The following is a 13,618-nucleotide window of genomic DNA, read 5'->3' on the forward strand; positions in this document are numbered from 1 at the left end:
AGTAAATAAGCTTCTTTCAGAAATATAATAGTGTATTCATTTTTTTTATTAAGAGAGGTTATTTTAATAACAAAGGATCTTGTTTGCAAAGTCTATTTTGAAGACTTCCACATCATCAGCGAACAGATAACCCTTCAAAAAAGATTTTTATGTAAGAAGTCCATCTTAGTCTCAAAATGTTATAGATGGTATGTACCTGCATGAGACATTAAGAAAGCCCTGTGGTCATCTGGCCTTAAGAACAGAACCCAAACCTCTAGGACCCATCCAGGGCCCAGAAGGACATCAGACATCATCATGCCTTCTGCTGTCCTGCTTTGGCTGCTCTGAGAAGCATGGTAGGGTTTTAAGCCAGAACTGAATATGTGCAGATCAATGTCAGCTGAGAGTAATAATATGAAAAATGATTTGAGGTGATGGTTCTGCACTAGCTGAAGGGATGAGATGTTTATCAGCCAGAAAGCAGAGAGGGAAGGGAGCAGACCTATTGCTGCTCCCTTGTTTGGCTGACGTCTGAGCAGGGCAGCTGTGGCAAGTGATTTTTAAAGGCTGTCACAGAATCTGATCCTACTGGTTAAGGGATTCATTTGAAAATTTAAACATCTCCAAAAATATCATAATCTGTTTGGGGAGAGAAAAAATACGAAGCCTTCTAGGATATAATGTTTCACCTGGCTATTTTCAATAGTAAGGAGGATGTGAATTGTAAGTTTTGGTGTTTCCACTTTCCTAGAAGTAGGAAATGTTTTAAACAGTTGAAAATGTGGCACTGGGAAAGTGATTTCTTGATGGTGGTCTCACTTAAACTTCGGAAACTTCTTGTTCTGTAGAAATGTGTACAGCATGCTGAGAAATTGAATACATATGATCTGTGTATCATTTGCTAAGGTACCATCTTGAGCAGGAATCAAATTCTGAAATGCAAAGCAGTCTGCACAGGCATTTATTTTCCTGAGTTAGTAAGGCTTCAAGCTGGCTCATTTTCCTGGGTTCCCATGTGGGTTTACTGGTTCAGGAAGTCAGAGAATCGGGGGACTGTGTGTACTGTCATTTACTGCACATACACCTCTTTTATTCAGTGGGATGAAATACAAGTTTGCAGAACTGTGATAATTCTTTCAGCCCAAACAAGCAAATCACTCAGTACAGGTATGAAGTGGCATTCATTATTTAACAAAACATTTATATTGATCATTATATTGATCTTTTTTTAATCTGTTCACCTCCTCATCACTTTTTTCCAGTAGTCAATTGCTTTATAATGGAAACTGTTCTTCCCTGGAGAGCTGTGGAACAGAGACTATATTACAAATACTAACCAGCCAAGTTTGTTTTCTGCTGTTCATAATTTTTTGAAAAGTTTGTGTTTGTTAGTACTTTAATACAGTATAAGTACCCATGAAAGGAATGGTTCAAGCTTTCAAAATCAGTATCTGAAGTTCTAACTTTTCTTTGCAGAGAAATTAGATTTTCTTTTTGCCTGTTTCAAGATGTCTTGCATTTAACAGAATTGTTAAAAATCTTGAATTTAACAGAAGCCAAATCCATAAAGATAGTTAAAATCTCTTAATTTAAACAAAAAATTAAAAAAAAATTAATAAATTAAATAAACATCTAACAGTCTGAAACTTAGAACAAAAAGAAAGATTTATCAATGCTATTTCTTTAATTTGGTTACTTTCTGGGAATATGTTATATCAGAGAAAGAATAAATTGTTATGTTTTGATTTGGGTTTTAGGTTTTTTTGTTGTTGTTGTTGTTGCGTTTTGGTGGCACAGTTTTGCTTGGTTTTTTTTGTAGCCAAACTATAATTTGGAAATACAAATCTTAGGTAATTTACGTTCTTAATTTCAATGGACTTTGAATTAGACATTGGAAAATGAATGCTTTTTGAAACAAATAATCCTGCAGTACTAAGAGTAACAAGGTGTTAATGACTATCTCATGATTATCAGCAAATTATGGAGCATGCAGCTGTTTTAGTTATTTTGTCTCAGCAGAGTATGCAGTTGTGATGTACAAGCAATGATACATGTATTGGTATATCCAGTTAATTTAGCAATACATTTTCCAGATTTTACTGATCATTTCTTTTTGAAATAATTGCTTGTGTTATTATGGCATGGTCTTGTATTCAAATCTGCAAAATTATGAAGCTATCAAGATAAATTTAAAAATAACAAGGTATAAATATAGTACAAGCGCTGTATAAAAGAAATGGTGCATATTCTTCCTGTCCATGTATCTTTGAATCTTAAAAGTTGCAGGAAATGTGGAAAAACATGTATAAAATGGCCAATATTTAGGTAGAAAGGATATATAAAGTGATAGCCTGCCCCATCCAGCCAGGTCATTTTGAGTGTATGGTGGAAAGTGAAAGGCATGGGAATGGCACAGGTTTTGTCATCGCACCATGACATGAGGTCCCAGCAGGGGCAGATCGTGAGCAGCTGATGTAAGCTAAAGCAGTTCATAAATGGCTTCAATTCAGAGCCTAAATCTTTCCCAGAATGCACAAAAGTCAGAGGAATATGAATTCTGAAAATGGTTTTTTTCCCCCTATCCTTTACCCACCCCGATGGGTGCACACTGTTTGCACAAAAGAAAATGTCGTTTGTCTTGTAGTTATCTAGTTTTGTTTAGTAGCATACAAAGCAATACCTCACCATGTCATGGTCAGTTCTAAGAAGGTCTTGATTACTCACATGTAATTCTTTACAAGGGAGAGCTTTAATGAGAATGTATATTCTAACAGTTTGTAATATCTGACCTCTTGGGGTTAGTTTTTTTGTTTTGTTTTGTTTTTATTCTTTTGTTTTAAATGTGATTTATTTGATATTTTATCTTTATTAACTGTTTTGGGGTTTTGTTTTTTTTCCCTTGTCCAGCAAAATGCCTCAGCAGCGAAGGAGAATCTTCATGTGACCTCGAGAAAGGAAGAAAATCAGAGTATCCAGGAGTGTGATTCTCAAGATGTAAGCTTAGCTCACCTAGAAATCAGAACTATACAAACCCATTAATGCCTTAGGCAATTATCCATGTGACTTACTTTTCCTAGTCAAGCTGGTACACACATTTCCATAAGCCAGCAGTACTCTGCATTGAAGTGCTGAGGAGCAAATGCTCTTCACTGTCAATCTAGGCAGCTGTACTCTCTGGTTTTCTCTTAAAGACTACTTAATAAAACGTGTAGAGCTGTTGCAGGAAGAAGAGCAGTGGAAAGGAAGTGATTTGCTGTTTAACCATTTACAGAATTGGCTTGCTCCTGGTTGAAGAGCTGCTGCAGTATGGCGAGATACACAACCTTGTTTACAGATTGTTTCCGCTACTAATCAGGCACATCTGCCACAGACTCAGCATCTGATAAAACAGAACCTTTGGGGAGATGTAAGAGGTGACAGTGCAGTAGCTGAACGCCTGTAATCTCATCCACTGCCAGTCTAGGAGAGCCCCGAGCTGTGATTTCCTTATGACACGTCTGACAGAAAGCTCAGTCTGCAGCTTCCACCCAGGCAAAACTCTCCTTCCAACAGCATGGTGAGAGCTGTGCACAGAAATCCCAACTGCGTGTGCTAGGGCTGCAATTATAGCCAGACAAATACAAAAGAAAAAAATAGAAAGAATGAATGAGACAATTTGTTGAGCGAGTGTGTTTGTCTGCTCAGTAGTCCAAAATGTATGGTGCTGCCTTGACTGATTTGCAGATGAAATTAGAAGGCATCAGAAAACAGCCTGTTACAGTGGCCCTTGGGTCAGCTACTGGATGGGTTGCCTTCCTGCAAACAGAGCACACTCCTGTGCAGGTGACCGGGTACCTTGCTGCTACGAGCATAGCAATGTGTAGTGATGGGAAGGAAAGTTTAGAAAGCAGATAATGCAATATCCATCAAACTGTAAGGATATGTATATATTATCCACTTATTACAAATATGTAACTAGTTTTATTAATTATCGATTTATAAGGAACTTCTCTGCTGCATCCTCTAGAGGGGGCAGAGACAAGGAGAAATTGTGTATCTGGAAGAATAATTCATAATTTGCTGTTGTGCAGCTTTCTTAATGTCTAAAGATGGAAGAAATTTCATTTCTTATTAATGAAAATTGAAGGAGGGGAAGGAAGAACAAGGTGTAAAACTCTGAAGTCAGAGTAGACTCCATTTAAATTATGACTAGAGGCTGGTAACCACCTGGGAAAGTTAGGGAAAGTTTGATGGAATATAGCTTACTTTAGATAGAGGCTGAACTTATTTAAATTGAATACATGTGGAAAGAGATTCAAGCACCTTTTTCTTACAGAAGTGTATACATTAAAGCAGGGAGCAAAAAACAAAAGTTATAAAAGCATTTCACAAATCATGAGAGTATTTAATTTCTGCATCAAGTAATACAGTGAACATCTAAAAGACATTCTTTTTCCTATAATCAAGGATTTAGTTATTTTGGTTAAGGGTGTGGTGGTGTCTTGTTCTTCTGCCAACTAATATTTTTAGCCATTTAGTCATCATGGTATGCTGCTAGTAGGAAAAAATTGAGAAAGCAGAAGGCTCAGCTGGAGTTAAAAGTCTTGAGGAGTCAAACTCTTTTTCATTATTCTAGCTAAACTAAAATCTAACCCTGTTCCCTGCCTTCATCCAAGTAGCATTGCAATTCAAGGAAAAAGAAATAAGGCTATATATCTAAATTTGAGTAATAAAGTTAAGTTTTATATCATTTAATATCAATTATCATATTTTAAGGCTAATTCTACTTTCTATGGGACTCACATTTCCTTTAAATTGTAAATCTTTAAGGTTTGTTAAATCTGTATTTGACAAAACCTCTGGTATGGAGGAAGAAGTAGTAATATTAGAGAAAGCATACCTTAGGGGTATTCAAATTCACTGTGCCTTGCTCCTTATTGGAAAATTAAGCAGGCAATATCAGTTTTATCAGTCTTATCTTGCTTTTAAACATGTTGCTGCCAGAAATTAATTTTCCATATGAAAAAATGGATATAGTATACAGTAATCATAGCTGCATTCTCTTCACAGTTTTAAAAAATATTTCCAAGACTCACACCAATGCACAACAGGGTATCTATAAAATTCTGTTGTGCTGTTCTTGCAGTGTCTGTTGAAGGAATGGTTTTGAGAGCTATTAGTCTTGTCCAGAGCTGTTTTCCCTATAAGTGACTCCTGAAAGTCTCTGTGCAGAACCAGAGCTCTGAGAAGTTTTTTTCCCTGTATCCTTTCCCTTTTCTGAAAAGCTTTTAGGAGCATTTTTTGGCTTTTATACCAGAAAGTACGTTGTCCCTTTTTCATATCAAATAATTCTCATGCATGTAGCGTGTCACTTAAAACCACGTATTTGGTAGTGCTAAAACATCAAACACTTTATAAAATGATTCTTTGTTCTTATCTTAGATTTCTTGCTCTTTGTCCTTGTAGAGTCTTCTCTGATAAATAAGTGATAGTGCTTTTATTTACTGCCTTAATTTCCTGCAGTAAACAAACACTGCATGTTCATTAATCATTCTGTGACAAACGACTCTGAGTATTGGAGCAAAACTTGTACAAGTTTCTAAGCAACCACAGCGTTTTGCTTCATTTTTCTCTATCAGCTTCAATTGCAGGGCTTTGATCACATTGTACTCTTTCTCAAGGGAATAATGAGAGAAAAAAGAAAGCATCACTATAACAAAATTTCGACCTGATAAACTTCTTAAAAGGAACTCAGTAATTTTGTTCCCTAAATGAGGACTATGGAGGCCATAAGAAGTTACATCATCTTAGTTTAACTTGCTACTCAGTACACTGTGCTCTACAATAGAAGGATGTGAAAAATGGCGGAGGTGTCTTTTCAAAGCCTACAGGCACACTTCACCTACATCTTGCTCCCTATTTTTCTTCTAAACAAGATGGGTAAAAGGAAATTGAAATACAGATCTGTAATATATTCATGAGCAAATCTGATAAAGCGTCCTTGAATAAACTGTGGCCCTAACTTGATTCCTGACTGCTGAGATACCTAGTTTGTCAGTTGAGCCAGTCGTGCCATCCTTTTCTCCCATAACAGGTTTAGTTTCTTTAGAACTGTCTCAGTACTTTCTCCACTGTTGCACACTTGGCTGATCCACCTTTGTAATTTATACATCCATCTGTGAACTTCTTCAGCTCTGCAGGATAATTCACTAGGTGAATTGAAGACCATAACTTCTGAAATTTTGCATACGTTACTGATCAAGCTGCATACTTTATAACCAGCATTTCATACGAAGACACTTCGTTAATCAAGCTGCACACTGAGCTGATAAAGGTAGCACAGTATTTCAAGACATATGCCCCACCTCCATTTTTCTCTTGTTAAACTTCTTGGTTACTGTTCTTGATAGTTGTTTTTCCTCTTGTGTATACAGAATATATTGCTCAAGGCAAAATGCACCTGCGTGAAAATTTTATTTTACAAACACAAATAGATTGTTTTGTGTTTCTTAAAGTTTACATCGAGAAAGTAACAAGCAGTAAACATCACCAAGTTTGGTCTGTTTCTCCACCACATACAAGAAAATCTTAAGACTTAGGTAGTGTTTAGTCAGAAAAATTGTAAATTTTCAGGAGACATTAAGAAGAAACTTCACAATTTGAAAAGAATTAGTAACACTGAAACCAGTGATATGGCAAGACTAGCTATCAAATACTCTTGCATAAAAGTTACCAGAATTTCTTTTTCCTGAACTTTTTTTCTTGGGAAAGGTTTAGCCTTCACTAATTGGAATTCTCAGTGCTGCATGTTAAAGGTTTTAAAGTTGAATGTTCAAATGTTACCTCCTTCTTGATGTCTTATGACAAAAATAGAGCATATGTAATTTATTAAATATGGGGTTTTTTTACAAATATGCCCATTTTTACAAAATCTGGCAGACATACTGGGAATACCAGTCAGAACAACTTAATGGCCAGGGAAAAAAATGCTTCCACACTTAAAATACAGAAATTGTTCTGTAAAACTAATTCACTCATGAGTGAAGTTCTGTGATATGCCACTAATGGTTAGGCACAACATATTAAATTATTATAATTTTTATTAAAATAAGGGAATATTAGGGAAAGGGAAGAAAAGAGAGGAGCTAGAACTCTAAGCTTCAGAGAAATCCATCTTTCTGTCTTGTTTCACTGCTCTGAGTCTTAAAACCACATCAAAGACTAGTCATCATTTCCTTAATAAGTGTGTCCTTACAGAAGCACTCGGTATGATTATAAGCATTGAAAGTTTGCTACCTAAATCTAGAAAAAGGGCATTGCTTGTGTGGGCACATCCTAATGCAGCTAGGAGGATCAGAAAAAAAATACCTGTAGCAGAATCCCTCCTCATCTCTGACGAACCTATGGACGTGGCAAGTTGCAGTTAAAGCTTTGGTAAATGCCAAGCCTAGCCGCATGATGAAAACAGAGAAATGGTCCAACTGCTCCTTCCAACCTGGCAAGGTAAACGTTGTTTGTGGCTGATGAATACAGAAAATGCTAACTGAATCTCCAAAATATCAGGGATTGTGCTTCTGAAGGGAAGAAGGGAGCCAGGAATTAATCTGCCATCCCTGCTCCCTTTGAGACTGCCATCCTCAGGCTCCTTAAAAGAAGGCAGAAGAAAACACAGAATGTAGTGAAGGATAAACTGCCCAGTTTGTTCTAAATGCCTATGACAGGAAATAGACTTTGGTAATAAAGTTAGAATTTGAGAAATTTGTTAGCTTTTTTTGTGTTCGTTTCATAAATACAAAACAACATGCTGAATTTTTTTCCAATCTTGTATGGAAAGTTCAACAGGAGGCAGCTTTTTACCATGCTAACAATAATTAATGCTTTTCAAAGTGTTATAAGATTTTAGTCATCCAGAGTTTTTCATCCACATCAAGGCATCTGTGTTGTGGAGGACTCTCCTTACTCTGTAGCTTCCCAGGTATTTAGTCTTGCCCACCTCTGTCATGTTCTCTGCCTTTTACTCAGCATTCTTCATTCACCTGTCATTTTAGGCACAATCAATAAAAGACAGCCAATATTATTTTTTTGTATGGTTATGTTGACCCTAGATCTACATACTACCCACAGAAAGACATTAGACAGTCCATAGTGGGAAATGTCATTTTACAATTGGCATGAAAACCAGAGCAACCTTGAAGTATTGCTGATAAGACTTTAAATTACAGCCTGCCTTGTTACAGTGCTATAACAGGAGGCAATGGAGTTGCATTAAACTAGCAAGACTGACTTCAGTCAGTCTATTTTTTCTGGGACTTATTGCCTTTCATTTTTTTTTTTTAACCTGAATTTTGTTTCTACTTGGATGTTTTTAGTCTTTTTTTATAGTCTTGTCAGCTTTCCTGGTAATATTTTTCTAAAGATATTCATTCTTTTGAAAAACAACAATTGATCTATCCTGAGAGAAATGGGGAGCTATTTCTGGCCCAGATGTATGTATGTCTGTACAAGCAGAGACTGAGGGGTTATCATTTGGTACTGGGCTTCCTCCTCCTTGGTGCTGCAAGGAGTGAAGACGGTGCGTTACGAGGGGTAAGTGTGTGCCCTGCTCTCTTCTGTGTGTTAGAGGGTTTGTGTGTGAGCTGGAAGTGTAAGTGCCCTGAACAGAGGGTTTCAGAGTCAGCATCCTCCCATTCCTCACCGTCCCATCTCCAAAAGGGATGTCTGCTCTGATGGGAGAAAAACCCAGGGTCGAGCTCCCCCTCACATCCCTGACATGCTGAAATCTCGATTCAGAGCATGGCAGAATCCAGCATCTCTTCCAGCAGACATTTCTAAAAACTCATCTGCATAATACAGAAAAAAAAAAAAAAAACACAGAAAAAAAAAACCAACATGCTGACAACAGTTCAACCCCTTTATTTTCTGAAAGCAATTATTTTTTGCTTTTGGCTAGTTTCCACCATGTCAAGCTATCATTCTGTGTTTGTAATTACTGCACCTCTCACAGGAGTGAGTCTGACAGAAAAACAGATTCACAGAAGAGCAAACAAAACAATATTTCCACCACTTGGCATAGGGGAACTAGGGAAAAAAAAAAAAAAAAGTCAAATATTTGGCTTCTTTTTTCTGCATATCACTCATGTCTCTGAAAGGTATGCTAGGATATTTGGGTTATATTCTCCCATTTGTCTGAGGTGATCTTTAGCTGAAGGAAAGGGGGGAGGTGTATGTTTGTGTATTTATGTGTTTATATATACATATGGTTATATACACATATATATGGCAAGTATATGTGGTTTATATAAGCACATAAATGCATACAGGGGTGTGGGTGTTTGTATACAGATGTGTATGTATAGAAGTCTTTAGGTGTGTCAAAGGCAGTCTGCAGTTAACAGCAGGAAAGGCTGTTGTACCCATCACTTTCAGCTTTAGGAACTGAGCTGCCTGAGAACCAGGAGCATGCACAGGTCACAGGTTTGGCTATTGAACTGCTGTTGACTAATGTCACACCGAAAGTCACCACTGTTGTTCAGCCTGTAATTCATTTGTTAATGATATACAAGGATTCAAAATGACAAGGAATCAATATGCTTTGCCAACATAAAGGCGGGGAGGTGCTTTGTCTAGAAAAATGTCCCGTTATACTATCTTCCTCCAACAGCGATCTATATGGTGGGTTACTAAAAAGAAAACAACTGAGAGTGAACAAGTATGAAATACAACAGACATAAATCGTCACTGCTGTTCTGCTGCCGAGACAGCCTTTGTTATCTGGTCTATGAAAAGAGTAGGAAAGATTAGTCACTCATAAAGCATTGCTTTTACCAGCAGCTTTTATTTTCTCTAAGGCAACATTCTTTTATTCTTTTGTGTGTGTCTTAAATGGTTGACCTGTATTTTTATTAATTTCAATTAATACTTTTGGATTCCTGTCTCCTGTGTATTGTCTTGGTGAAATAAGTTACCTGATTTTTTTTTTTAGTATGCACAAACTACAGATTTGTAAATGATCTTATATTTCATTAATGTTACTTCTGTCCTCTTCATTACACAACCTGAAATGCTGGGGTTTTTTTGACCTGTAATGTCTTTTGTCCTCAAGGTGCTCACCTAGAAATCTCTGAAGCACTCAACTTTTTCTAAACATGACTAAGTTGAAAACATTCTTTTTTTTTTAATCTTGGTCACTAATAATCATAGTTCTGCCAGGACCACAATTCTAAGCTTTTGAAGTGTTAAGATTTTATTTAAAATTTCTACTCTTTGTCATCTCACTCTTTAATATTTATCTAGAAAATTGATCACCTGTTAAGTGATTTTTTTCCTTAAAGGAGTAGGTGCTTAATAAATAGATTTTTTTTCCCCTCTATACTACCCTGATTATTCCCTATAATGTAATATTAAGCCAAATTTTATTAGCTATTATGTATAGTGGGAAAAATTAGAAAAAGAGTCTCCACCATCAGTCAGTTCCATCGCACACTCTCAGATGTTCTTCCATAGTTTAAACATGACTAAAGCCTCTCTGAAGTACTGTAAATCCCTTGGCAGTACCACCATCTCTATAGCAGCTGGCAGGAGGGACACAACCATCTCCTCTCCAGGGAGCTTTCTGATTAGCATGTTTCAGTTTTGCATTCACACCTGTTCAGACATCAACTTTGTCACAGGCAAGGGACTGTCAGAATTTCACAAGTGCAAAAATTTAATGAATTTTCTTCCCCCTTGTCCGTCTCTTAGTTTTTAATTAACTCCAATCTAAGGTCAGTTTTACTGAAAGGATATGTATAAAATTTCTTGATATTTAATTTGTATGTAAGGGTTTTATTTTGAGTGTTCTCTGATAAGTGAGATAATTTTTATGATGTAATGATTTAAGCTGCTATAGAATGAGTTCAGATTTATTTTCTGTTTTCTTAAGAAATTGTCCAAAACAATGTCTCAGAACATACCATTTAGAGACTTTTTTCTCTCTTTGTTTGTGATTCCTTTACTGTCCTAGACATTTTATTCTATCGCAGACCAAGGTTATTAACCATAATATTAAAAAAACCCCCCACAACCATGCAGAAATGACAGCGTACCTTGTAGTGGGTATTATTGGGAGTTTCTTCTTGAAGGTACATTTCTTTCATATTCCTATGAGCAAAGCTCTTGTCCATATGTTACAGTTTTTTTCATGGTTTTTCATTAATACGTTGGATTACATCTGATGTGTACAAAACTAATCTATATAGACTTAGTTTCAGAAATCTTCAAGGGCTTATACTAAACAGAAAATATTTTTAAGGAATAATTATGTTGAAATTTAAAATAAATATTACTGTTATGCTGGAGTCTTCATGAGTTAAAACTTGAAAAAAAAATCATTTGTTTGCATTCCATTTAAATGTATCAGTTTTAGTATCAAAACAAGTAAAGAAATTCCAATATGAACACATTTTATAGTAATGACCAAAGATTATCGACATTTTACTGCATTTCACATATTCATTTCTTCAGTTATGGCATCATTAATCCCACTCCTGAAGGGACTTAAATTTAATTACAACAGAAATTTCAGTGCTGGTTAAATCTCTACCTAAGACTCGTAACATGAGGTCTCTTTGGTTCAAAAGTTTACTTGTAATTTTATTTATGCTACTCAACTCTGTTTTCTCTGATACTAAGAAGCACGTTGGCAAAGAAAATTACAATATAGCTGGAATAGAATGGCAGTGATGAATCTAACAAGTTTTTCCGTACCTCAAGAGTCATTTAACTTCCCATTCAGGGATTAGTATACCCAAGAGATCTCTCTAGTTTAGACAAGAGAATAGTAATAAAGAAGTCCTAACTGCAGTGCTTGTTTTCAGCTGTTTGTTACTATTTCCTCGGGCAATTATAATTACACATCTCTTCCTTGGGACTACTGCAGAATAAACTTCGCTATTTGAGATTTAAACATGAGGAAAAATAAGCTAGAGAAGCATTGTTAAAGTTGAAGCCACATTAGATTATTATGGTGATGATGGGAGTACAGGATTCACTTAGTTATGAAAAATTTGTTTTGTTCCATGTCATCAGATTTACTAAAACAAACACCATGATTTTGAGATTTTTTTTATTGCTATTATTATTTTTTTAGGAAAACTGTGACTATTTTAGAAAAAAAAAATATGAAGTACTTATTTCTGACTTTTTTATTGACAGGCTGGGAAGACATGTGTGGGGAATCGCAGTAATTCAACATCTCCTTTGAAGACAGCAGTATCAGAGACAAGCTTTCAGGTATTCTGCTTCTGAGTAATGTAAAGCATGCAATTAGCTGAAGTATATTTACACCTTCCATGTGAATGCTTTTAAAACAGAACTGCGTACTCAGCTGAGACTTTTAGTATACCTAATTGTATTTCATGTGCTCAGAATGGTGTCTGGTTGCTAACAATTTACAAAACTATTTAATACTTTAAGGACTGGACTATCCTAGCAGTAAAATTACTTGAGTAGCGTGATGTCCATAGCCCTGGGAACAGAAGAAGAGAGAGATTTCCAAAATAATTAAATACCTGCATTTATATATGTGAAGCTATATACAGCTATGATAGCAACAGGAAAGTTTTAAGAAGGTCTTAAGACTTATGTTTTAGCACCTGAACTCTTAATTTAATAGACCAAAAGGAAAAGATAAAAATCACCACGATTAGAAAGCATCATCAGGCTTGTATGGTTTTGCACTGTCAAAGTTTCTTTTTGTAGAAACTAGAATCCTTTTCTAGACACAGCTAACAAATACTTTGTTATGGTCTAGTAGTTTGAGTGGTCCATCAGTTTAAGACAAGTGCAGCTCTGAGTGCACTATTGCCATGGATTTTTAACATACTTTTTTATTTGCTTATGCATGTGCGTATCGTATAGGCAGTGCTTACACTGATGCTATTTTCATTTCAACAGAAGTTGCAAACCCCTCCGTGGACTAAACCTGAAGATAAAAAATCACCTGAAAGAAACGAGAAAAAAATTGATGCGTCTGTTAGTAAAAATGAAAAAAAACTCTAAGCACTACTAATCTGCTTTAAAAATGCCCATCACTTGCTTCCATCTTCATATTCTTTTAGTCCAGAGGCATGAAATGTATCAGGTTTCTAAAGCATGCATATTTTATGAATGTTTGTAAATTAGTCTAGAATAGACCAATTAGTACCTTCCAGCAATAATCCAAAATGGATGTTTGAAGAGAGGCTTTGTAATACAGGCCAGACTTCAAACTCTTGTTCCACCTGACCAGTAACTGCATACTATAAATGAGTTTGTTTGTAAACAGCAGTCATTCTCAAGTATTTCCTCAGTCTGTTCTATTCCATGTACCTTTAGGGCAGATTAGGCTTTAAATCAAGTTAAGAATTAAGGGGCAATTAATGTGGGGAAAAAAATACCTGTGTAAACATAGTTGAAGTACAATACAACTCATAAGAGCAACTGTAAAAATGGAGCAGTGGGGGTCCATGTATACTTACCTTTCAGTAATACCATTTCAAATCTGCTTACTTAAACAATAAAAGATGTTTGGTTGGTTTTTTTCTAATAACTGTCACAACTGGGCCATTCTTGAACACTGAAGCCTTGACAGAAATCCAGAGATCAGGGGCTGGGGATAGTCACGGCTTTTAGGATTCAA

The 13,618-nt window shown here is 36.0% G+C and overlaps 1 protein-coding gene across 1 annotated transcript in view; it reads left to right on the top strand.

Moving 5' to 3' along the window:
- LUZP2 (leucine zipper protein 2) overlaps positions 1–12,999 on the top strand; it is an 85,630-nt gene extending 72,631 nt beyond the window's left edge. Inside the window, exons 10-12 of the mRNA XM_008940292.1 lie at positions 2,890–2,976; positions 12,154–12,231; positions 12,895–12,999. Of these exons, the coding sequence (XP_008938540.1) occupies positions 2,890–2,976; positions 12,154–12,231; positions 12,895–12,999 (270 nt within the window). The remainder of the gene's footprint in view (positions 1–2,889; positions 2,977–12,153; positions 12,232–12,894) is intronic.
- Positions 13,000–13,618: the final 619 nt, after the last annotated feature.

Source organism: Merops nubicus, unplaced genomic scaffold, assembly GCF_000691845.1.
Source record: "Merops nubicus isolate BGI_N331 unplaced genomic scaffold, ASM69184v1 scaffold46895, whole genome shotgun sequence".
NCBI classification, from domain to species: domain Eukaryota; kingdom Metazoa; phylum Chordata; class Aves; order Coraciiformes; family Meropidae; genus Merops; species Merops nubicus.